General features: G+C 46.5%; 1 protein-coding gene across 3 annotated transcripts in view; it reads left to right on the top strand.

Moving 5' to 3' along the window:
* The first annotated feature begins 8,912 nt into the window (after positions 1 to 8,912).
* Positions 8,913 to 26,746, top strand: part of GBE1 (1,4-alpha-glucan branching enzyme 1) — a 235,480-nt gene continuing 217,646 nt past the window's right edge. The window contains exons 1-2 of one of the 3 annotated variants that reach the window (XM_040423242.1): positions 8,913 to 8,987; positions 12,188 to 12,307. In XM_040423242.1, coding sequence (XP_040279176.1) covers positions 12,201 to 12,307 — 107 coding nt within the window. In that variant the 5' untranslated portion in view covers positions 8,913 to 8,987; positions 12,188 to 12,200. Of the gene's footprint in view, positions 8,988 to 9,018; positions 9,042 to 12,184; positions 12,308 to 26,746 lie in introns of those variants that run through there. The other 2 variants (XM_040423241.1, XM_040423243.1) reach the window with 2 other exon arrangements.

Raw genomic sequence — 26,746 nt, 5'->3', positions numbered from 1 at the left:
CCTACGCAGCAGACGGGATCTGTGGATAGAAGAAGATCATCTTGCTGTACCGGAGCACTTTGTAAGCATTTCTTCAACCATGCTTCCCCTCCTTGACTCTCCGCTTTGAGTATAAGTTGCTTTAGAAGATCCTCCATCGCGATGAAGACTGCAGGTATGTATCTTGAGATATACTTACGTGAATGCGCTGTAACCGTTATTTTCTGCTCTTTTATAGGTTCAAGAAGATTCAGTTACTGAGTTCTCCAATCAACACTTCTCAAAACTACACGAGCATCTACAGCTTCAGGATTAAACCATTTCCTAAGCAGGTAAGTAATTAATATTTATTAAACCGTTAAATTCAATGTTAGGTGCCATGACATCATGGCTCCCCACATTGAATTTACAATATGGTTCGCTCCAGGATGGCCGATTAATCAACTTATTTCGATTAATTCACCCTTGAGGACATTGACAAGCCAGGCTATTTACAGAATCATCAAATAGATTTGGTCCACACGACACGTCAGTAAGCCCACCCACCGTGTCACTTACATCTTTTACTGCACTGCTGATATATATATGTGCAGTAACCCTTGCATTGCCAATGTATATATTGTGGGGTTTTGCTCTGGTAGATAGGGTAAACGGGCACAGTACAGAGTCAAAATACAAGTTCTTAACTCAAAACGTCAGTGTTTATTCACACTTGAGGCAATTGCACAAAACAGCATGTAACTTTGCAGTCTTGGTGTTATCGTATTTTTCGCTTTATAAGACGCACTTTCCCCCCCCCCCCAATAGTGGGGGGAAAATGGCAGTGCGTCTTATAAAGCGAACACTGCCATGTTTACTTTGCTGACGCTGATACATCGCAAGCCGCAATGTATCAGAGGGGTGGGAGGAGGGGACGGAGGCTGGCAACACTCGCGGCGGGGCCCGATGCAGTCACTGTACTGTAATACATCGGACCCCGCTCACGGTAATTATCACATGTAAAGTCTATAATCTTCAAGCAGTGTCTCTGCTTTAAACTAGGGCAATCCTCTGTAGTGCAACTCACTATGAAAGCGGCAGGCAGGGCGGCAGCGTAACCTCGCGATTCTCACTCATTCATGGGAAGGAAGTGGGAGGAGCATTAATGAGTGAGAATCGCGAGGTTACGCTGCCGCCCTGCCTGCCGCTTTCATAGTGAGTTGCACTACAGAGGATTGCCCTAGTTTAAAGCAGAGACACTGCTTGAAGATTATAGACTTTACATATGAAAACGGCTTCATTACACTCTGCTTTCTTCTATACCAGTACTCACTATGAAAGCAGCGGTCCAGCCGGCGCGTGACGTCACTCACTCGGTCATGCTCCTCCCACTTCATTAATGAAGCTGGCAGGAGCGTGACTGACTGAGTGACGTCACATGCTGGCCGGACTGCTGCTTTCATAGTGAGTACTGGTATAGAAGAAAGCAGAGCCATTAAAAGAATTTACATATAAAGTCTACTGTGTGCCCTGTGGTGTAATGGGGGTCACTATTCACACAGGGACAATATACTGTGACACATGATACTGTGACCAGCATAAGATCATCTTATGCTGGTCACAGTATCATATGTGTCACAGTATATTGTCCCTGTGTGAATAGTGACCCCCATTACATAAGATGCTATATATGATGCTACATCCCCCGTAGTAGTGCGTCACCCAAAGGTCCCCCATAACAGTGCGTCACCCACAGGTCCCCCCATAACAGTGCGTCACCCACAGGTCCCCCGATAACAGTGCGTCACCCACAGGTCCCCCCATAACAGTGCGTCACCCACAGGTCCCCCCATAACAGTGCGTCACCCACAGGTCCCCCCATAATAGTGCGTCACCCACAGGTCCCCCCATAACAGTGCGTCACCCACAGGTCCCCCCATAACAGTGCGTCACCCACAGGTCCCCCCATAACAGTGCGTCACCCACAGGTCCCCCCATAACAGTGCGTCACCCACAGGTCCCCCCATAACAGTGCGTCACCCACAGGTCCCCCCATAACAGTGCGTCACCCACAGGTCCCCCCATAACAGTGCGTCACCCACAGGTCCCCCCATAATAGTGCGTCACCCACAGGTCCCCCCATAACAGTGCGTCACCCACAGGTCCCCCCATAACAGTGCGTCACCCACAGGTCCCCCCATAACAGTGCGTCACCCACAGGTCCCCCCATAACAGTGCGTCACCCACAGGTCCCCCCATAACAGTGTGTCATCCACAGACCACCATTAGTTCAAAACCCCTCCAAAAGCACACCATTAGTTCAAAACCCCTCCAAAAGCACACCTTTTGGTTCAAATTTTTTTTTTCTTATTTTCCTCCTCAAAAATCTAGGTGCGTCTTATCATCAGGTGCGTCTTATAAAGCGAAAAATACGGTAATTCACACACAATGGAAAGTTCATATAACACAAGTCACCTTGCTGGCAGTTCTGCTTCCAGTAGTCCACAGCAGGCTTTAGGGGGCCTGTTTTCCCAGCGTGTGGCACTTAGCCCTTCAGCACGGCACAAGCTGGGAGGAAAATACCTGCCTTGCCAGACACAGTGTCACTATATATATATATATTACATGTAATAAACCATGCCTATGTATATGTGTGTACAGTAACTGCTGCACTGCCAATTTATATATGTACAGTATATATGTAGTAACCCCCGCACTGACAGCCTATATATACATATAATATACATGTAATAAGCCCTCCACTGCCAGTCTATATTCCTTTCAGCTTAATTAATAAAAATAAGAACACTAAGATAAAAAAAAAAAATTGTCCATAAGGCATAAAACAAATCAAGATTTTATTTTTTGGTTTTTGGTAGCAGCCCTACCTGTGGCATCAAAATACTCACTCCACCCCTGAATACTTGGAGGGGAGGAGTTTCAAAAATAGGTTCACGTGGGATCCATTAAGCCTCTACAGTTGTCACTACAAGCCGTACAATCACCACATTGAGCCTCAAAATATGCATGGTGCTTTTATACTTCAGAGCCCTCTCATGTGTTCAGGCAAAAAAAACAGGGCGACATGTAAGGCATCTGCTTTGCATACATTTTTACTGAATACCTGTGGGGTGAAAATGCTTACTAGACTGCTTAATAAATTCCTTGAGGGGTGTAGTTTCAAAAATGTGTCTCTCCTTTGTTTTTTTTTTATTATTTTACCGCAGAGACTCTAAAGTTGTGGTGACATTGGGCCTCAAATGTAAGGGCTCTTTCACACCTGCGTTCTTGTCTTCCGGCATAGAGTTCCGTCGTCGGGGCTCTATGCCGGAAGAATCCTGATCAGGATTATCCTAATGCATTCTGAATGGAGAGTAATCCGTTCAGGATGCATCAGGATGTCTTCAGTTCCGGTACGGAACGTTTGTTGGCCGGAGAAAATACCGCAGCATGCTGCGCTTTTTGCTCGGGCCAAAAATCCGGAACACTTGCCGCAAGGCCGGATCCGGAATTAATGCCCATTGGAAGGCATTGATCCGGATCCGGCCTTAAGCTAAACGTCGTTTCGGCGCATTGCCGGAGCCGACATTTAGCTTTTTCAGAGTGGTTACCATGGCTGCCGGGACGCTAAAGTCCTGACAGCCATGGTAAGTGTAGCGGGGAGCGGGGGAGCAGTGTACTTACCGTCCGTGCGGCTCCCCGGGCGCTCCAGAGTGACGTCAGAGCGCCCCAAGCGCATGGATCACGTGATCGCATGGATCACGTCATCCATGCGCATGGGGCGCTCTGACGTCATTCTGGAGCGCCCCGGGAGCCGCACGGACTGTAAGTATACCGCTCCCCCGCTCCCCGCTCCTACTATGGCAACCAGGACTTTAATAGCGTCCTGGGTGCCATAGTAACACTGAAAGCATTTGGAAGACGGTTCCGTCTTCAAATGCTTTCAGTACACTTGCGTTTTTCCGGATCCGGAGTGTAATTCCGGCAAGTGGAGTACACGCCGGATCCGGACAACGCAAGTGTGAAAGAGGCCTTAATGCGCTTTTATAGTCCTGAGCCCTGCTGTATGTTCAGGCAAAAGATTAGGGCCACATGTAGGGTTTTTATAAATCCAGAAAGGATAACATAGTAATAAGAGGGCTGGCTTTTCACATTGGCACCAAATGGGGTGCAGTAATGGCAGATCTGTGCAAAAATTTTAATTTTCACTTTGTGCTATGAATTAATTTTTACTAAACACATGTGGGGTCAAAATTGATCATTACACTCCTTGGCTAATTCTTTCAGGGGTGTGATTTCTAAATTGGGGGTCACTTCTTGGGGGCTTCTTTTATTTAACCTGAGAACCTCCGCAGTTGTCGGTGAGTGCTGTATAAATGGCCAAACTAGGCCTCAAATACACATGGTGCTCTCTCTCTTCTGAACCCTGCAGTGTGCCCAAACAGCAGTGTACGACCACATATGGGGTGTTACCATATTCAAGAAAAAAATTACAAATTATGGGGTTCTTCTTCTGTTACCCCTTGTGAAAATCTAAAATTTGGGACGAAAGCAACGTTTTATCGGAAAAATTTTAATGTAAGTTTTCCACTGTAGGGGTGCCTTAGGGTCTATTCAAATGGCACATGGCACCCTAAGACCATTTTTGACCCCTCAAAAACCATATGGAACGCCTTCCTTTCTGAGCAGTGTGCCCATAACATAAGTTTATGACCACATATGGGGTGTCTCTGTAAACTGCAGAATCAGGGTAACCTTTGCAGTGTTAGGCCCCCTGCACACAAACATGTGCTTCCCGTTGCCGCATTGCGTACCGCATTTGGGGATCCGCAGTACACGGGTGCCGTTCCATGGGCATTCTGCATCACGGATGCGGACCAATTCACTTGAAAGGGTCCGCAAATCCGGAGATGCAGAATGGTATGGAACGGAAGCACGGAACAGAACCCTACGGAAGCACTAAGAAGTGCTTCCGTGGGGTTTCGTCCCGTACTTCCGTAAAAAGATAGAACATGTCCTATCTTTTTGCGGAACGGCCGGATCGCAGACCTATTCAAGTGAATGGGTCCGCGATCCTCTGCGGCTGCCCCACGGACTGTGTTCGTGCATTGCGGCCCGCATTCTGCGGGCCGCAGCACAACCACGGGGTGCACACGTTCGTGTGCAGGGGGCCTTAGGCTACTTTCACACTTGTGTTGTTAATTCCGGTATTAAGATCTGGTAGAGGATCTCAATACCGGAATTTATGGATCCATTTTGATTTTGCACATCAGGATGCATCCGTTCCATTAGGATGTGGTTGTGTGAAAGTCAATGGGTGACAAATCTGTTTTTTCAGGCTCCTAAAAAACAGATCCGTTACCATTGACTTACTTTGTTTTCAGTGCCAGATCCGTTTTTTTGACCGGACACAAAACCGCAGCTTGCAGCTCTTTCCATTCAGAATGCATGAGAACTAAACGGAAATGTCTATTTTCTGGTATTGAGATTCTCTTGCCTTTGCACCAGTTTTGATAAATCTCCCCGATATGTAAATTATGCCAATGTAGACTCAAAGCAAAACTGACTTGAAAAGTTCCCCTCATGATCTTTCTCCCATTATTAGCAGCTGGAAATTAAAGGGGTTATCCGACTCTTTGTAACTGATGACCTATCTTCTGGTAGGTCAGAGGGGGTACGTAACTGAGCGGTTGGTGTCTGAACGGAGGTACTTCCACCAATCACAAGAATAAAGTGCCGGAATCTCCGGAGTGAACGGAGCAGTGGTCACACTGGAGCGCTGCCACATCATTCAACTCTATGGGACTGCCGGACATGGCCCAGTGCTGTACTCTGCAGTGTCAGGTCATAGTGCACAAACTACGTCCTGACACTCTCCGCAGTCAGGACAGTACAGCGCTGCATCCAGAGAAGAGCAAGCAGGAAAAGGTGAGTACCGGCAGCGCCCCTCTCCCCATGACTAGTGAGTGCTTCCATAATGACAGCCGAAGGCATCTGTGTTAGGCCTCATGCACACGACCGTTGTTTTATTCCGTGTCCGTTGTGCCGTTTTTCGTGATTTTTTGCGGACCCATTGACTTTCAATGGGTCCGTTGAAAACTCGGCTAATGCACTGTTTGTCATTCGCGTCCGTGATCTGTGGTTCCAGTCCGTCAAAAAAATATAACCTGTCCTATTACGGAAAACGGTTTGCGAACCCATTCAAGTCAAGTTTTTTTCCTATCATTTGCATGGCAAACCTGTCTTAGATTTTTTTTTACTTTCCTTCATGTCTGGTGATCCTCCAAAAATAAAGGAAGACACACGGAAACAAAAATGGAAACGGATCACGGAACCCCATTTTGCGGAACGGAACACAACAACGGTCGTGTGCATGAGGCCTTAGTCTCATGTTCATATGTGCCCGCGTTGCTGAGGAAAATGATGTTTTAATATATGCAAATGAGACTCTGTTGTCTCTACACCTAGAGGCTCTGCTCTCTCTGCAACTGCCGTCCCCCTCTCCACTTTGATTGACAGGACCAGGTGTGATTACAATTTGCAAAGAAAAGAATGGGGGTTAGTCAGCACATCCCAGTGCGCAGGTGCACATCGCCATGGTTGAAAACACTAAAGCAAAAACTAACACAATGTAACAGAACTCTGCAAACACAAATAATAATGCAGATACAATGGGGGACGGATCAGTTTTCTTTTGTGTCAGAGAAAACGGATCCGTCTCCAATGACTTGCATTGGGGATCATGCCGGATCTGTCTTGCTCTGCATCCCAGGACGGAAAGCAAAATACAACATGTTGTGGTTTGCTCTCCGATCTGGGAACACAACTAAGGGTACTTTCACACTAGCGTTAAAGGGAACCTGTCACCGGGATTTTGGGTATAGAGCTGAGGACATGGGTTGCTAGATGGCCACTAGCACATCGGCAATACCCAGTCCCCATAGCTCTGTGTGCTTTTATTGTGTAAAAAAACGATTTTATACATATGCAAATTAGGCCTCATGCACACGGCCGGTCCGTTTTTTGTGGTCCGCAAACCGCGGAACCGCAAAAAACGGATGCCGCCCGTGTGCCTTCTGCATTGTAGACATGCCTATTCTTGTCCGCAAGCGGACAAGAATAGGACATGCTATATTTTTTTAGCGGGGCCTCGGGACGGAACAACGGATGCGGACAGCACACAGAGTGCTGTCCGCATCTTTTGCGGCCCCATTGAAGTGAATGGGTCCGCATCCGAGCCGCAAAAACGGCGGCTCGGATGCAGACCCAAACAACGGTCGTGTGCATGAGGCCTTAACCTGACTCATCTCACGTACAGGACTCATCTCAGGGTAATTTTCATATGTATCAAATCGTTTTTTTACACAATAAAAGCACACAGAGCTATGGGGACTGGGTATTGCGGATGTGCTAGCGGCCATCTAGCAACCCATGTCCTCAGCTCTATACCCAAAATCCAGGTGACAGGTTCCCTTTAAAGTTTTCCGGTATTGAGTTCCGTCACAGGGGCTCAATACCAGAAAAAAAAAAGCTTCAGCTTTGTCCTAATGCATTCTAAATGGAAAGCAATCCGTTCAGTATGCATCAGGATGTCTTCAGTTCAGTCCCTCTTACGGTATTTGGCCGGAGAAAATACTGCAGCATGCTGCAAAATTTTCTCCGGCCAAAATTCTGGAACACTTGCCGGAATGCCGATCCGGCATTCATTTCCATTGAAATCAATGCCGGATCCGGTACCAAGTGTTCCGGAAAACTGGATCCGGTTTCCCGGTCTGCGCATGCACAGACCTTTAAAAATGTAAAAAAAATAAATAAATACCGGATATGTTTTTCCGGATGACATCAAAGAGACGGATCCGGTATTTCAATGCATTTGTCAGCCGGATCCGTAAGCAAATGCTATCCGTTGCATACGGATTTTCGGATCCGGCAGGCAGTTCCGGCAACAGAACTGCCTGCCGGAATCCTCTAACGCAGGTGTGAAAGTACCCTAAACGGAACGGAATGCATTTTAGAGCATTCCGTTCTGTTCAATTCAGTTTTGTCCCCATTGACAATGAATGGGGACAAAACTGAAGCGTTTTTTTCCGGTATTGAGCGGATCTTTTGTACGACATTATTTGTGCCTGTCCGCCAACAATAAGGTAATCTCTTTAGGACAGGAACCTACACTAAATACTACCTCCATTGGTGCCATAGTAGCCTCCATTAAATACAGGGAATGCAGGTTCCACATGCATGCTGAGTACGGCACCTGAGGAGTATTTAGTAGAGGGTCCTGTCCTAAAGAGATCGCCTTGTTGTTGGCGGACAGGCACAAACAATTTTGTAGAAAATGTATTTGCCAAGAATCTCACATTTATAACGTAGCATTAGTACATTTCCTATAGTTGGTATGGCACTGTTGTATTTACTTTATTATTTGTGTTTGCAGTGTGCTGTTACATTGTGTTTGTTTTTGCTTTTATGATGACGTACACTGCTTGGTCCCGTCAATCAAAATGCAGAGAGTGCAGCAGTTGTAGAGAGAGCAGAGCCTCTAGGTGTAACGGGCCGGCGGAGCGGACATACGGATGCGGACAGCACACGGTGTGCTTTCCACATCTTTTGTCCCCCTGAAGTGATTGGGTCTTCATCAAACCTGCAGAGAATGTGAACAAAAAATACGTTTGTGTACATGAGCCCTTATCACTATTGTGCTTTATCATCTATGCAGGTCAGAAATGACCAGGCAGCATATAACATACCCGACTGCCATGTCATAGTAATAGCAGACGGCGGTACATAGCGGATTAGGAGAAGGCGGCGGCACCGGGACCCGGCGGAGACAGGAGGAGGGAGCTCTGCTCTGCCGGGCACTCGCGCATCATCAGCCCGGCTTGTCTGCACTTCTGGGCGCTGATTGGACGGAGGCCGTCACGTGGTGCCACCACCAGGAAGTGAATGGTGCAGAGGGGAGCAGGTGGGAGGGGAGGAGCAGCGAGTAGTGACAGGAGAGGCAGCAGCAGCGGAGGACGAGGCGGACACGGGTGAGGAAGACGCACCAGTGACGCAGCTCAGTAGTCGCTGTGTGTATATGTGCTGTATGTGATTAGTATATGCACTGCTGCCCTGTGTGCTCTATGATAACACTTCTATATTATATTACCTCCTTGTGGACAGCTGTGACCTTCTGCAGCCTGAGCATTGGGAAAAGTACAGAAGAACCCGTCATTATCCCAGACCCCCCGGAAAAACAATCGCAATATGGCTATGGCCTCATGCACACGGCGCTGCCTGTACTGCGCTCTGCAAGCCACGGATCCACAAAAACCGTACACCTTCTGCGTTTGTCTCACTCCCATGACCAGAAATGACTATAAGGACAAGACCTGTTCTATCATTTGCGGTGCGGACATGCGCATGCGATAGATGACGACCCGTGCTGTCCGCTCTTTTTAGTGGACCCATTGAAATCCTAGATCGGAAGTCGCTTTGCTCAAAACTTCAGACTAAGGGCGGTCCGCAATGCAGGGGCACCGTCCGTGGGGCAGGCGCATGGGTATCGCAGACCCATTCACTTGAATGGGTCTGCGATCCTTCCGTTCTGCAAAAAGATAGAGTAAGTTCTATCTTTTTGCGGTGTGGAAGCACGGAACGAAACCCCAGAAAGCACTCCGTAGTGCTTCCATAGTGTTCCGTGATGCGGAATGGCTGCGGAACAGTGCCCATGTATTGCGGATCCGCGAATGCGGTCTGCAATACGGGCTCGTTCACACAACTGTGCAGTTTTTTTGCACTCCGCAAAACACGGATGGCGCCCGTGTGCCTTCCACAATTTGCAGAATGGAACAGGAGGCCTGTTATAGAAATGCCTATTCTTGTCCGCAAAACGGACAAGAATAGGACAGGACTCATAATTTTTGCGGGGCCACGGAACGGAGCAACGGATGCGGACAGCACACAGAGTGCTGTCCGCATCTTATGCTGCCCCATTGAAATGAATGGTTCCGTATACGGAATGCAAAATACGTTCGTGTGAACGAGCCCTAAGGCCTCTTGCACACAACCGTATGGCTTTTTCAGTATTTTGCAGTCCACAAAAAACGGATCCGCAAAAAATACGGATGACATCTGTGTGAATTCTGTTTTTTTGCGGAACAAAACTGCTGGTCCATAATGCAGACAATAATAGGACATGTTCTGTCTGTGAATGGAAAGGAAATATGGAAACGGAAGGCACACGGAGTACCTTCCCTTTTTTTGTCGTATCCATTGAAATGAATGGTTCCATATACTGAACACAAAAAATGGAACGTAAACGGACAAAAAACACGTTTGTGTGCAAGAGTCCTAAGGCTACATTCAGACGACCGTGGTGTTTTGCCGATCCGCAAAACACGGGTACCGGCCCATGTGCGTTCCACAGTACACTGTGTGCTGTCCGCATCTTTTGCAGCCCCATTGAAATTAATGGGTCCACACCCGTTCCGCAAAATTGCGGTCACGTGAATATAGCCTTAGGCCTTCTGCACACAAACGTTTTTTGTTTTTTTTTCCCTTTACGTTACGTTTTTGCGTTCCGTATACGGAACCATTCATTTCAATGGATCTGCAAAAAAAACGGAAGGTACTCCGTATGCATTCCGTTTCCGCATTTCCGTATTTCCGTTCCGTTCAAAGATAGAACATGTCCTATTATTGTCCGCATAACGGACAAGGATAGTACTGTTCTATTAGGGGCCAGCTGTTCCGTTCTGCAAAAAACGGAATAGACACGGACGTCATCCGTGTTTTTTGTGGATTTGTTTTTTGCGGACCGCAAAATACATACGGTCATGTGCATGAGGCCTTAAAGGTATGTTCACATGTGACTGCTGTGGATCTGCAGCAAACAACGGATGCATGCCGCGCTTCTTTTGGTGCGGAAATAGCTGTGATTTTTCACCCTCTCCACTGCAAAAGGTGAACTCTGCGCTGGAGATCCGCAGCGTAAATCGACGTGCTGCAGAATTCAAATCTGCTCTGTAGGCCAATTTATGCTGCAGAACATGCGAACATACCCTCAGGGCTCATGCACACGAACGTATTTTCTTTCTCTGTCCGTTCCGTTCTTTTTTTTTTTTTCGGACCGTCTGCGGAACCATTCATTTCAATGGGTCCGCCAAAAAAACGGAAGTTACTCCGTGTGCATGTCCGTATTTCTGTTCCACAGAAAAATAGAACATGTCCTATTATTGTACGCATTACGGACAAGGATAGGACTGTTCTATTAGAGGCCAGCTGTTCCGTTCCGCAAAATACGGAATGCACACGGACGTCATGTGTATTTTTTGCGGATCTGTTTTTTGCGGACCGCAAAATACATACGGTCGTGTGCATGAGGCCTTACCGTGGCAGCAAAGTGGCTGCGATTTTAAGAGCTCTTATCCATGCACTGCGGAGGGTGTCCTCACTGGAATCTGCAGGTGGACGATAAATCCGCAGCTTGTCGGTTTATGTGGTAGATATCTTCCGCGGATTTCACCCTTGGCAATGCGTCGCCATACCCTGATTGGTCAGGGGTAATCCAGTTATTTCACGTTATTCCCCATCTACAGAATAGGGCTTAACTATTGGTTGGATGGACCCCCACTGTAACCCCACAGGGTCCCGGTAAAATAAACAATAGGTCGGGCATGCCCACTGCCGCTCCATTCATTTGTATAGGACTGCTGGGGTTAGCCGGCAGTCCCATGGGATATGTCACTGGTGTAAACTATTAGGCTACGTCTACACTGCAACATTTGGGCACAACTACACTGCAACATTTGTAGCGCAACATTTTGTTGCATTAATTTTGCGCAACAATTTTTATAATGGCAGTCTATGGTGTCGCACTGCAACATGCAACATGCTGCGACTGCGACGCAACAGTCGCAGAAAAATCCATCTCGAATGGATTTTCTGCGACTGTTGCGTCGCAGTCGCAGCATGTTGCAGTGCGACACCATAGACTGCCGTTATAAAAATTGTCGCGCGGCATTAGTGCGACAAATGTCGTCGTGTAGACGTAGCCTTATAGTTCCACCTTCCTCTCTGGGACAGGTGTGAATGTCCTCCTGTCACTGGTCACGCACGTCACCGGCTGTGACTACAGGGCGCGGGGTCATTGCCCGAACACAAGCTCCTGCATCTGCTCTGCTCAGTTATTTCTATTCAAGTGGCAGTCTCCCGAAATAAACCCCTGTGCCTCTGATTGTTCCAGCAGTAACAGCGCTGACATGGAGGACAAGGTGGACGACACAGAATTTGTGACGGTTCCAGAACTGGACAAGCTGCTGGAACAGGACCCCATCCTCAAACCCTACAAGAAGGACTTCCAGAGGAGGTAAAGCCCTGTCCGCCTGCTCTGTAACTCATTAGAGAAGGTTTACGTTATGTGTCGGTGTGTACCCACTGTGATGTGGCGGTTTCGTTAGTTCTTTTATAGGTATCTTTAGCTGAGAGGCTTCCTGATCCCGTGCACTAATATTCCTAGACTATGGCGATTGATTCCTCTACCGGTTGATTTCTTACTTGTGAAATACTTTCTAAGATGCGTTGATTTCTGAAGTTAAGAAAAATTGCGTTAAAATGAGGGTCAAATAGGAGCCACTTTAAATATTGCGCCAGGGCAGAAGTCTCCAGCCTGTTGCTGACACTAAATAACGTATGCTATACGGTCACACGTGCAGCGTGCCGTCTTGTTGCTGAAAGGTTGCGCAACATTTATTGTAACGATGGTCAATAGTGTCACAATGTGACATGCGGCATACCGCGACACGGCAGTCCAAAAAAAAAAAATCCATCCGTCCGACTCTCATTGCAAAAAATGGCATGCATCTTTTCAGCGACACCCGACATGTCGCCGTGTAGCGCTATACGTGGGCCTTACAGTATGTTAAGTGCCTCCTAGCGGAGACTTCAGGTAGCCTCCTTGTCTTCATGTTATATCTGCAGTCAGCGTGGTGTAGAGCAGGAGGAGCGGAGCAGATATATATATATATATATATCTATACACCTATACAATAGAGCGCAATAATCCGAGATCTCTCAATATCCAGAGCAGATAAGGCTACTTTCACACTGGCGTTTCGGCTTTCCGTTTGTAAGATCCATTCAGGGCTCTCACAAGCGGTCCAAAACGGATCAGTTTTGCCCTAATGCATTCTGAATGGAAAAGGATCCGCTCAGAATTCATCAGTTTGCCTCCGTTCCGTCTCCATTCCTCTTTGGAGGCGGACACCAAAACGCTGCCTGCAGCTTTTTGGTGTCAGTCTGACGAAACTGAGCCAAACGGATCCGTCCTGACGCACAATACAAGTCAATAGGGACGGAGAAGGTCGAGATAGCCAGGTGGTTTTCCGTCAATCCCTGTAAAGTGATGCCAGACCACGTCGGTGACAATTGCGCTGTGCAGTTTACTGGATGACGGGGCGAGCGCCTTTCACTGTGCGCCCCCCAGATGTTCCCGTGATGAGGGTGAGGATGATTTCTTATTGCCTGAAACATTTCTAGATATAGGATTATCAATAAGAGTCACACATTTCATGTAAAATTGAATTCAGAATTTTATGAGTTCTGTGGTCTCCGGGGCTGATGAGAGTAATGGCAAAAGGTTGAGCCGCTTGTAGCAAGTAATTAAATATTTGGCAGGAATCGCAGCAACAGTGTGACTGGTCCTGGAAGCGTTATAAATGTTCATTCATGCCGTATCTCATGCTCGTGTCCCCGGTGGGGCCGAATACGCAGAACACCATATTCTACAGTTCCCTTTCCTAGATGTATGCACCAAGCTTTCCCATACTGCCCCCTACGTACATGGCACTTTTTTTTTTTTTTTAAAGAAGCCCTTGCATTGAAATTTCAGTGAATAAAATGCAATTGCAGTATAGGACCCCATCCTCAAACCCTACAAGAAGGACTTCCAGAGGATGTAGAATGTGCTAATATCATTCACCAGCATACTACTACATCTTGTACAACTGCAGCCTGAGAGACTCTTTATATTATGTGGTTAGAAGGAATGATCTTCCCCCGCATATTTCAAATGCAAATCTTTAATGGAGACCTGTCACCACGTTATAGAAATGGAAGCAGAGTCCTGCTCTGCGGAGTTCAGCACTTTACATTTTTTTCTGCCCCCCCCCCCCCGTGTTCCCTTAATACACTTCTTAATAGTCCTACCGCCAAATACCTAAATCTGTTGCTGCTTTGCCAAGCGGGCGACTACCGGGCGTTGTCGCTCATGTGGGAGGGATTTCCTTCCCTCTGATGCCGTCCAGTCACTGCAGACAGCGTGAGAGTTTAGCTAGCCGCCCTGGCGCTATCTGCGGCAATTTCTGGGGAACGGGGTAGGGGTGGGGGTTGTAGTGCTAAACTAAGCTGCATTTTGAATAAGTGCTCTATTTACATTAATTAAAGGTGTTTTCCGGGCTTTTACTATTAATGACCTGTCCTCAGGGTAGGTCATCAATATCAGATCGGCGACGACACCTAGATGGGGCGCGCCGTGCGCGCGTGCCTTCTCTCTTCCTGCTCACCACTGATGTCTATGGCAAAGACCATAGACTGCAGCAGTGGACAGGAAGAGAGAAGGGAGACGGCACATGTGCAGTGCGTGCACCGTCTCCTCATACAGCTGATCGGCAGGGTTGCCGGGTGTCGGACCCCCGCCGATCTGATATTAATGACCTATCCTGAGAATAGGTCTTCGATAGTAAAAGCCCGGAAAATCCCTTTAAAGGGGTGACAAGTCTGCTCTAAAGGGAACCTGCCATATGTCATATGGTGTCCAAGCTACAGGCAGCATGTTCTAGAGCAGGAGGCGCGGAGCAGATTGATGTGTAGCTTTATATGACATTATTAATTAAAACTATAATTTTCATTCATTCCTTTGAAGTCAAGGAGGCGGTCCCATCAGTGATTGTGTATGCACAGTCATAGAGGAAAGGCTGTCAATCACTGACAGGACCGCCTCCTTGACTTCAAAGCTCAGAATGAGCAGGAATTTAAAGGAATGAAATTCAAGTTTTACTGTACGTATCAATCTGCTCAGCTCCTCCTGCTCTATAACATGCTGCCTGCAAATTGGGCTGGTGACATGTTCCCTTTCAGAGAAAGAACAAGAAATAAGCAGCACTACAGATTCCAACAATTGGAAAAAAATCTACCATTAATAGGAGAGGTGGTGCTCGCGGGTAGAGATCCTGGCTGAGGGTCCCGGCATATACCAATAATACGTAGAAATCCGCAGCACTCTTCCGTTAATGCAAAATCCAAACTTTGTTTATTTTAAAATCAGCAGCATAGTGTCAGCGACGTTTCGACCATCTCTGGTCTTTATCAAGCAGCGATGGTCGAAACGTCGCTGACACTATGCTGCTGATGTAAAATAAACAAAGTTTGGATTTTGCATTAACGGAAGAGTGCTGCGGATTTCTACGTATTATAGGTTCCCTTTCAGGAGACGTCATTGCTTATGAACACCCCTGTAAGCTATAGTAATCCGTGACGCTGATTCTGAATCTGTCATTTTTAGATCTTTTTACTCACTTGCATTCACCAACCTGCCAAGGACCCATGCGCTGCATGCTGATGAGCGAGTCCTCTCTATACATCAGCATGCAGCGCACGGCGTTTTTTGCAAGCACGCGTCAAGAGAAGTGAAGTGACCAGAAATGTATTAATGTATTATATTCACTGATTAGTCGTTTAGGGGGTGGATTTCAAAAGTGAAAGAGTCTCTTTAAGGGCTCGTTCAAACGAACGTGTGTTGCTCGTTGCCGTATTGCGGACCGTGGCCATTCCGCATCACGGATGCGGACCCATTCATTTCAATGGGTCCGCAAATCCGGAGATCCGGAACGGAAGAACGAAACGGAACACTACGGAAGCACTACGTAGTGCTTTCTGGGATTCCGTTCCGTGCTTCCGCACCGCAAAAAGATAGAGCAAGTTCTATCTTTTTGCGGAACGGATGGATCGCGGACCCATTCAAGTGAATGGGTCTGCGTTTCCCCATGCGCCTGCCCCACGGACGTTGCCCGTGCATTGCGGACCACAGCACAGGCACGGGCTTGACACGTTCGTGTGGACGAGCCCTAAAGCTGTGATACTTAAGTGGATGATCTAGAGGCCATACACAGCTCACAAGTGGCTTGGTATAGGGCTCCAGGGGCAGGTAAGTTCATATGATGCGGCTCTTTTTCCCAAGGTAATATTCCGACATGAGGACTCCTGTGCACTATACCCACCCTTAAAGGGGTTGTCTCACTTCAGAAAATGGCCTTTCCAATGTATGCCTACAGTGTGCAAGCACGACCACCACTGCTGGATTGCAACCCCTGGATACGAGCAGTGTATAATGTGATGGAAAAATGAATCCAGCCAGCAAAGGAGGCAATATGGAGAATCACAATACATTAGGAAGTGGCTTGTATTAACTTTCTCTACATGATAAATGCTATTTGCTGGAGTGGGACAACCCCTTTAAAAAACAGGAGAGCCGCTCTGTTTATTCCTCTGTTAAGGCTCATGTACACAAATGTATTTTTCTTCGCTACATCAGATCCGCATTGTTTTGCAGGTTGGATGCGGACCCGGTCACTTCAATGGGGCTGCAAAAAGATGCGGATGGAACACCGCGTACCGTCCGCATCCATACGTCTGTTCCGTGGAATCCCCAAAAATATAGAACATGTCCTATTATTGTCCGCTTTACAGTAAAGGATAGCACTGTTCTATTTGGGGCCGGACGTTCCGTTCCGCAAAATGCGGAAGGCACGCGGCCGATATCTGTGTTTTGCGGATCCACAATTTGCGGCATAGACTACGGACGTTTGCATGAGCCCTTATTTAGGCATTGGGATATCCCATCTACAAAATTGTGTTTTTGTATCTTTGAAAGGCTTTTTTTTATACGGCTGTGGTCTGCATTTCCTCCATATGTATATTGCCAGTAATAAGGACATATTGGAAGATCTGCTTGGGATTTTTTTTGTAACACAAAATATAATAAATAAATATGTAATTTAAAGTAAAGCAGCCATATTTAAAAAATAAAGTAATAATACGGAGACAAACGCCTTGTTCCAGATGCCCACAATATGTTCGGTTGATGACTTGCTTTTTCAGTATTCCCCGTTGGAGTGTATCGCTGCGTCCTGTAGATTTCGGAGACCACCGATAAACACTACATTACCTTTCTGAGCCGGATTTCTTTGCGGGGGCCGTATATTTGCACCTGTTGTTTTTCCACAGTGGGAATTTCCTATAAACCGTTATGCTGCACATGTATTGTGATTTATATATTTTTTCTCTTCTGTTTTATACTCTATATGCAAAAAACTTGCTGTTCTGCCCCAGTGTGTTCAGGCGATGTGTCTAATTCAGCCAAGGCGACGTCAAGTGTTAATATTTATAAGGAACCACATGTAGCGCCACTCCGTGGTAAGTGTGTGCCAGCCTCGGGAGCTGAGTACATGTCATGACTGGCGCCGTGAGTGCTGTTCTTCAGGAATACTAAAAAGAAGGGACCGTGATAACTTCATAGTCGTGTCAGGAGCGCTGCTCTGAGAGGCTTAAAGGGGGTTTCTCATCACACACAATGGGGGCACGTCGCTAGGACCGTTATTTCATCTTTTCTGCTTGTAACAGTGACATTCAATTGTACTAGACGATTGCCGTTTTTGCTTGGTAAGACTTTAAAGGTCCTTTTGATGTCCGGGAAGTGTATTAGGCCGTCCCTGTAATGTATCTAGACTTGATGAATTATTGGAGAATTACGCAATATGTGAAGTGAGTCGTTTGGCCTGGACAGTGTTGTAATATTTTAGCTGTTTTTCATAGAAGTTGCTTCACTCCTTTTACAACATCTTGTTACAAAACCAAGTGACATTGACCTCAGGGCATCTTGCAATGTTTCTCTAAATTATTATTTTTCCCTGATTGAACTTGTAAAAAAGGATCGTACAGCAGCCGCAATGTAGTTTAATTCTATTCGCACTTTTTATGCCGTAATTGGCCGCTGACTGCTGTTTGCCGCAGCTGCTGGCAATGCCTTTCCGACCTCTATGAGCCTTCCGCTCCTAGACATACCCTCAGAGACGTCACCTGTTCAGAGGGAACTGACTAAAGGAGCAGAAGGAAGGGTTTACACTTACATAGTGTCCTATCTAGGGATGAGCGAATTTCATATATTCGTTCGTGTTGTGGTATTTACTGAATTCCGTTACCACGGACCATAACGCAATTCCATGACGGAATGAATAACAGAATGCCTTTAGAGGCGCTGCGTTATTCATTCCATCATAATAGAAATCTGTGGCCTGCATAACGGATCCGTCCGCTTTACGTTATGCTGGAGTCCTCTCCTGCTCCTGCTAACGCGAACCCGCACAAAAACCTCAAAATATGAAATTCGCTCATCTGTAGTTATATTTAAGGGTTTGATCAGTGGATGTTCCAGTGCTGACTCCCCCCCCCCCCCCATCACTAAAACGAAGAAGCAGTCTCCTCGCTGCTGAAGGCAGGCCGGTCTCAGTCGTCATTTTGTACGCCTATTTTAGGCATAGAAAATGGTCTAAATCTACGCCAGCAAGAGGCTAATGTAGAGTTAGAAGCGGTAGTGGATCCGCTGAAGTCATGTAGAGGCCGGCGACACTACGTAACTTCGGCAGATCCACTACCAGAGCAGGGCCTTAATAACACTGGTCTTAGTAAATTATCCCCTATGAGTCTGTCTCTTGCAGCGAGGAGCCACAGTGCTGTGCGAGAACTACTGCCCTCAAAGTGACTGTGTGGCCTTAGCCTAATCAGTGGTGGATTATTATAGGGACATTCGGGTTGGCAGCCCCGGGCCCAGCATGGCTGGGGGCCCAACGCCGATCTGGACGCCCACATACTGCAGCGGGGCACGGGAGCACATAGTCCCCTGCCCCGCCGCCTATCACCGCCATAGGCTTCAGGCCTAGTAGGCCCGAGGCCTATGTGGTAGTAAAAGCTCGGCGTCATTTGATGTACGCGCGTCTGCCTCACAATCACGGACACAGGTAAGTATTAGCCTTTAATTATTATTTTTTGTGTGTGCCAAGTTTGGGGGGGCAGGGGAGGTCATATTACTGCAGGGACAGTGGAGGCAAATGATTACATTTGGGCAAATTACTTAATGGCACTCTATATAGTGGGCGCAGAGCATGAGGCGCTATGTAAAGAGGCACTGAACCTATTACTATATGTAGGACACACATAGTGTGAGGCACTATCTATAGGGATACTACCACTGGGGTACTGTGTGTGGTATTTTATTTTCACTGGGTGTAGTATGTTATGTGATTATATTCAGGGGCACAGTTTGTTTTTCTGTTTTATTCTGGGCACAGCATGTGGCACTAAGAGCTCTTTATGTTAGTCTGTAGGATGTGGATGTGTTGCTAAAGCGAGAAGCTGAAGACATATGGCCAGCGTGGCTTCTGTTCATACAGCTGATCGGCAGGGGTGCCTGATGTCTGTCCCCGCCGTTCTGACATTGATGACCTATCCTAAGGATAGGTCCTCAATATTAAAAGCCTGGAAAACCCTTTTAAATGTATTGGGTTCTGGTGCTGTATTTATGTGATGGGCTTGGTTCTGGTGCTGTTTATATGTAATGGGCTTGGTTCTGGTGCTGTATTTGTGTATTGGGCTTGGTTCTGGTGCTGTTTTTATGTGATGGGCTTGGTTCTGGTGCTGTATTTGTGTATTGGGCTTGGTTCTGGTGCTGTTTTTATGTATTGGGCTTGGTATGGCACCCCTTCTACCGTATATTAAATAGCACACTACACATGCACTTTGTCCTCTCCATCTGCTGCTTTGGGACTTCAGCGCTCGCCTATTATCAGAAGTCGCATAGCATTGAATGCAGGGGTGGCGCACATGTGTGGCTTGCTCTCCATTCATTTTGAGGGCCCCCGTTCTTGAGATAGGAGAGGTTGCCCCAGAGGTGTGACCCGAACCTGCACCTGTCGGACATTTATAGCATATTCTATTGATGTGCCATAAATATCCCAGATGGAAATACCCCTAAAACATAAGCTGTGCTTTCTTTTCTCCATAAAATGAATTTACATTTTACATTTGATGCTACTAATGTATTTACCTAATTCCCTGCAATGGTTGCGGAGGTGTGTGACCCCACTGTATTTAGACTTTCCCTTAGGTCACTGCTGAAGACCCTTTGCTCAGCCCCCATAAACCTTCCAGAATCCTTTCTGTATTTATTACTGTATTGTCTTTTATGGTTGTTATTATTATATTGCTTTTTGACTTCATACCTGGCGTTAGTCAGGGGTCTCCCTGTTGGTATTCTTATTTATCATCTCGGTAACAAATGATCCAAAGTAAAGGCTAAGATTCTTTTTAGAAGTCTTACAGAGGAGAAGTAAAGGTCATTAGCTGAGTGACTGTGGCTTGTAAGCCGTGCGTGTCTGTGTCGTATATAACATGAGCTCCTCATATATCGCCATATAATGCAATTCACCATCAGCACACTCGCGCTTGTATAACATTGTTTCATAATTGATTTTTAAGGCCTGTTAATTTTAAAGGTTGTGGCTCTGGAGCACGATCCTTTACAAGCCCATCAAATGGCCTTAAGAATCAGACAAAGGTCATGTTCCTGGCTACTACATGGCATTCTCCTTGTAAGACTTTTAGATGACAAAGCAGGTCTGTAAGCTTTCTAAAAATATTGTGTTTCCTGCCCTCATAATTGCTGTTGACCCTTGTCTGAATGAATGACCAGACAAATTCCATTTATAAGTGACCTTGCTGTCTGCTTCGGTAAATAGCCTGACGCTGGTGGCTTTGAAAATCGGATGAGAAACAAAATTAAAAAAACATTTGACTCGTTAAATGAAAGCAATTGCTATAGTCTGTAACTGGACATGACATTATCAGGTCACTGAGGCGTTGTATATTCCAGCACGTTAGTACTTGGCTAAATCCTATTTCCAGTATATGGCTTTTTCGGCTTTAGACCTGTGGATTTGTTGTATCCTATAACGATGTGCTTTCACGCCAAATCTCCCCCGTATTTAAAGTTGCAGCTTGAATTGTTCTGCTTAAAAGGGAAAGGAATGATTGGTTATGGTGTAAAATGTTATAAAAGAAATGTTTCTGGGTTCTGAAGCAAAATAAATAAATAAAATATATTAAAAAAAATCGGACTGCACTCCAAGCGTTTCTTCAAAGAAGTTTGTTTTTATTCACCCATATGGTGGCAAAAGCGACGTTTCGGCTCAAGCATGAGCCTTTCTCAAGCATTGGTGAACAGTGAACAGCAAGTATATAAAGGTGTGCCAATACATACATTCAATCAAACAGCATAATTGATACTTTAAAAATAATACATGTATACAATATATAGATATGTGCAAAAACCGCATAATGGTCATGATTGTTAAAGTGACTGGTGCATTACATAACAGTAAATCTCCATGATACAACAAGTTACATATAAAAACACCATAAGACATATAATTGGTTACATCTGTAACCCATCAATACATCATTAATGCATCAACTGTAATAGTGCACATGTGCAAATAAGGAAGACTAATGAATTGCTACCTGGGGGAGTGATATATATATATATATATATATAAAAAGTAAAGTCCAGTGGGAGCACCAGCCAAAGTGTGGGTGCAGGTCCAACGAAGGGTAACGGCAATCCCCAATGGTATAGTAAAAGAAGTGGGACTGCACTCCAGAGTAGTGATAAAAATAAGCAGTAGTTTATTCACCCATAATATGGCAAATCTTGTGACGTTTCGGCTCACAAGCTTGAGGAAGGCTCTTGTGAGCGGAAACGTCGCAAGATTTGCCATATTATGGGTGAATAAACTACTGCTTATTTTTATCACTACTCTGGAGTGCAGTCCCACTTCCTCATTTACTCTATCTCTATATATATATATATATATATATATATATATTTTTTTTTATTGTCCTAGACATTAAGCCTGTTACAATAACGGGGGCTAGAACATTTAGTGCATAAACATTAGTTGGAACAGTCTATGTTAAATGGCTTTGGCAGCGACTGGTGTCTGTGGCTGAGAGTGCTGGGATTGTGCGGCTGTGTGATGCACGAACAGTAATGACGTGGAGAGCTCACCTGCGGTGATTAGCCGGCACACAGGTATGGGCGGTGTTATGATTAGTCGGTGCGCCGTGTGCGCTGGTGTGGGTGGCGCGGTTGCATGTGGGGCGGTGTGATCGGGCGGATCGCTGGTGTGGGCGGTGCAGGCATGGTGTGGAGCGCCGCGTGGAGACTGAACGCCGCACATGTGCAGTTTAATTATCAGCACACACGCACGAACACGCAGCCCTGAGCATTTACATAGGGCTTTTATTATAGTAGATATTTATCCTCATAATAAAATCCCTGTGTGCGTGTGCGTGTGCGTGCGCGTCCGTGCCTGTGTGCCGATTTAGAGAAGTGTGCATGCGCGCTGTGCCCAGCTCCACCGTGCCTCCTCCTCCCCCTCCGGCTTCCTGTGCAGCCGAATCACACCCCAGGATCCGGGCCCTGCAACCGCCACCTGCCACAGCGTATCCTTCACCGGACACCCTTACGCACCGCCCACACCTGCTTACTGGGCAGAGAGTGGCTGGGCAGAGAGTGGCTGGGCAGAGAGTGGCTGGGCAGAGAGTGGCTCCACACGGCGCTCCACACCATGCCTGCACCGCCCACACCAGCGCGCCGCCCGATCACACCGCCCCACATGCAACCGCGTCGCCCACACCAGCCCGCACGGCGCACCGACCAATCATAACACCGCCCATACCTGTGTGCCAGCTAATCACCGCAGGTGAGCTCTCCACGCCGGAGCGCCGCCATTACTGTTCGTGCATCACACAGCCGCACAATCCCAGCACTCTCAGCCACAGACACCAGTACCTGCTGCAGCATCACATCCTGGAGTTCATAGAACTCCCAAAGAGCCTGGGAGGACAAAGCTGGGAGCACTGGGGACCTCTGATTCTGGACCCCGGGTATCTGTCAGCACAGGGGGCACATGTTAGTCCCCGCAGCGGCCGCCACCTCCTCGCTCCTATTTCGCTTTAACACCGCCCACCAAAGTCAGGAAATCGCCGCACAGTAGCAAGTGAGGGAAGCTATCAGAGGCAGGGAGCATTACACACGACTTACACTCCAACCCCATCATTGTACACATATTACACTCCAACCCCCATCATTACACTACAGCCCTCATTGGAGTGTAATGTGTGTGTAATGATGGTGGTTGGAGTGTAATAGGATTTAGAGGAGGGGAAAAAAATAAAAAAAGTTTATTTTTTTCATCAGACTGCAGATGAGACTCCAAAATCAGTCCCCCTAGCTCCATGAGACTTCAGGTTAGACCCTCATGCTCCATCTTCCTCAGATCAGACCCTCAGACCCCCAAGTTCCATCAGGCCTCAGATCAGCCTCCCATCAAGCCTCAGATCAGACATAAAAAATAAATAAAAGAAACTTACCTTCCTTGCTCCAGACGGTGCTGCCACTCACTCACCGCTCCCTGGTCTTTTTCCAGGCCTGTGCTGCACTGCAACCTAAAGTCGCACAGCGTCAGGTCATAGTGCGCACTTACGTGCACTGCGTCCTGAGGCGGTACATAGTCGGCACACAGTGCAAAGCGGGGCCCAGAAGAAAACCAGAGAGGGTGAGTACAGCCAGTGCAACGCTTCCCTCAACGCTCCCCACGCCTCCTGCATGCTGATGACCGCTTCCATAATGGATGGGGTCATTAGCATTCGGACTATAAGACGCATTGCCACTTTTCCTCTTATAGTCCGAAAAATATTATAATACATGATGTTAATCCAGAGGCAGTATATTAAGTTATGTAATATGCCATCATTATTAAAAGGTTGTCTCCTTAGAGGACATCCCATTGTAAGCAAGAGAACTCCTCTTCCATCCACTGACCCACCCATCTGTGACTGAAGCCACCAAAGTCCTTTCAGCTTTTCCCTTGCAGAGTGTTGCACCCACCCACCATGCAGAAAACTGCAATACTGTGCCATCTAATTGAATGGACATAGTTCTCTGTATAATGGATGGCTAAAAGCTCGACTGTGTGTGAAGAACCTGCGCTTAGCTAGATCTGTAACCCTTTCATTCTCAGGATAGTGATATTGAATTACTTTAAGTTTTTTTTTTTTGCATGGCATTGGAACATTTGGTCATCACTAGCACTGTGCATCATGGCTGTCAGCGTGCACTACATGACTCACAATGCCCTGTGCTGCCTCACTAGAAGCAGATCATGGAGGGAATGCTGTTTCTGCTTCTTTTATTTATTTCTCCATTCCGCTCAGGAGGCGGACACCAAAACTCTGCCTGCAGCGTTTTGCTGTCCGCTTGACGAAACTGAGCCAAACAGATCCGTTTTCTCTGGCACAATAGAAAACGGATCCGTCTCCCACTGACTTTCAGTGGAGTTCATGACAGATCCGTCTTAGCTATGTTTACAGATAATAAAAACGGATCCGTTCATGACGGATGCATGCGGTTGTATTATTGTAATGGATCAGTTTTTGCAGATCCATGACGGATTCGCCCAAAACGCAAGTGTAAAAGTAGCCTTAGGCCCCTTTCACACGGGCGAGTATTCCGCGCGGATGCGATGCGTGAGTTGAACGCATTGCACCCGCACTGAATACCGACCCATTCATTTCTATGGGGCTGTTTACATGAGCGGTGATTTTCACGCATCACTTGTGCGTTGCGTGAAAATCGCAGCATGCTCTATATTCTGTGTTTTTGGGATTTGTGGGATTTGTCACCCGCGCTGGGCAGGCGGTTTACTTTGTCACTGCATCTTTATTTTACCTTACAATCGTGACACTCCAGTAACAACTCTGCAGGCAGAGCGGAGGGCAGCGTAATGTCACTTACTCACGTGACGCACCTGCTCCGCCCACTTTATGAATGAAGGAGGCGGAGCAGGCGCGTCACGTGAGTAAGTGACGTTACGCCGCCCTCCGCTCTGCCTGCAGAGTTGTTACTGGAGCGTCACAATTGTAAGGTAAAATAAAGATGCAGTGACTTAAAGTAAACCGCCCGCCCAGCGCGGGTGACAAATCCCACAAATCCCAAACCCCATATTTTCTGCCGATATGTACCAATATCGGCCGAAATGGATTAGGCCCATTTTCGGCCGCCGGAATTTCGGTGCACCCCTAGTTATAAGGGAAAATAATAGCATTCTGAATACAGAATGCATAGTAAAATAGCGCTGGAGGGGTTAAAAAAATAAATAAAAATTATTTAACTCACCTTAGTCCACTTGATCGCGATGCCGGCATCTCCTTCTGTCTCCTTTGCTGAACAGGACCTGTGGTGAGCATTCATTACAGGTAAAGGACCTGTGGTGATGTCACTCCGGTCATCACATGATCTTTTACCGTGGTGATGGATCATGTGATGACCGGAGTGACATCACCACAGGTCCTTTACCTGTAATGAATGCTCACCACAGGTCCTGTTCAGCAAAGGAGACAGAAGAGAAGCCGACATCCTGATCAAGTGGACTAAGGTGAGTTAAATTATTATTTTATTTATTTTTAACCCCTCCAGCGCTATTTTACTTTGCATTCTGTATTCAGAATGCTATTATTTTCCCTTATAACCATGTTATAAGGGGAAATAATACAATCTACAGAACACCGATCCCAAGCCCGAACTTCTGTGAAGAAGTTCGGGTTTGGGTACCAAACACGCGCGATTTTCCTCACGCGAGTGCAAAACGCATTACAATGTTTTGCACTCGCGCGAAAAAATCGCGGGTGTTCCCGTAACGCACCCGCACATTTTCCCGCAACGCCCGTCTGAAAGAGGCCTTAGTGATACAAAAATTCCTCCATTAGAGTTCTGTATAGAAGATACGCTAAAGCAGCCATTTGGAATGTGCGTCAGGATGTGGCTTCCTATGGCAATAACAACCAGTTTCAATCTGGTAAGGCAATCCCTATTATTGTGATCATTATTAAAAATTTCTTTATTTCTTACTTTTATTTCTTTACTTTTAAGTCCCTGTCCCAGGCTGCTGTTGTGAAAATTGTAGATATGACTCAGGCCTCATGCACACGAACGTATTTTGTTTCCTTGTCCGTTCCATTTTTTTTTTGCGGATAGGATGCAGACCCATTCATTTCAATGGGTCCGCAAAAATGCGGACAGCACACAGTGTGCTATGCGCATCCGTATGTCCGTTCCGTAGCCCCGAAAAAAATAATAGAACATGTCCTATTCCTGTCCGCGTTGTTACAATGGATCCTCAAAAAAAAAAACAGATGGTATACGTATGTCATCATTTTTATTTTGCAGACCGCAAAACACATACGGTCGTATGCATGTAGCCTCAGACTGTACATTGCTACACACCTTACATTGGATGTACAGCGCTCTATACACCAACCATGGCACCTTGTCATGTTGCCCCAACATATCTAATACCAAACACTGCAACACATGTAGAAATGTATTAAAATTATCTTTATTGATTTATAAAATACAGCGTAAAAACAATTATATACATTTGCAAACCACGACCACGAGGGGGCCGTTATGGGTCAACTATAGTGTATCATACAATGTCTAATAAAGGGAAAAATATGCACAAAAAGTGACAAAGACCATATGGTATTCCCTGAAAAGGTTCTTAAAGACAAAGGAATATACAGTAAATAGAGCAAGTATAATAAAGACCCAGATCGGCACCTAAAAAAAAAAGAAAAA

This window comes from Bufo bufo, chromosome 3 (assembly GCF_905171765.1).
Source record: "Bufo bufo chromosome 3, aBufBuf1.1, whole genome shotgun sequence".
NCBI classification, from domain to species: domain Eukaryota; kingdom Metazoa; phylum Chordata; class Amphibia; order Anura; family Bufonidae; genus Bufo; species Bufo bufo.
The sequence above is the reverse complement of the archived record's forward strand: the minus strand, read 5'-3'. Positions and strand labels throughout refer to the sequence as shown.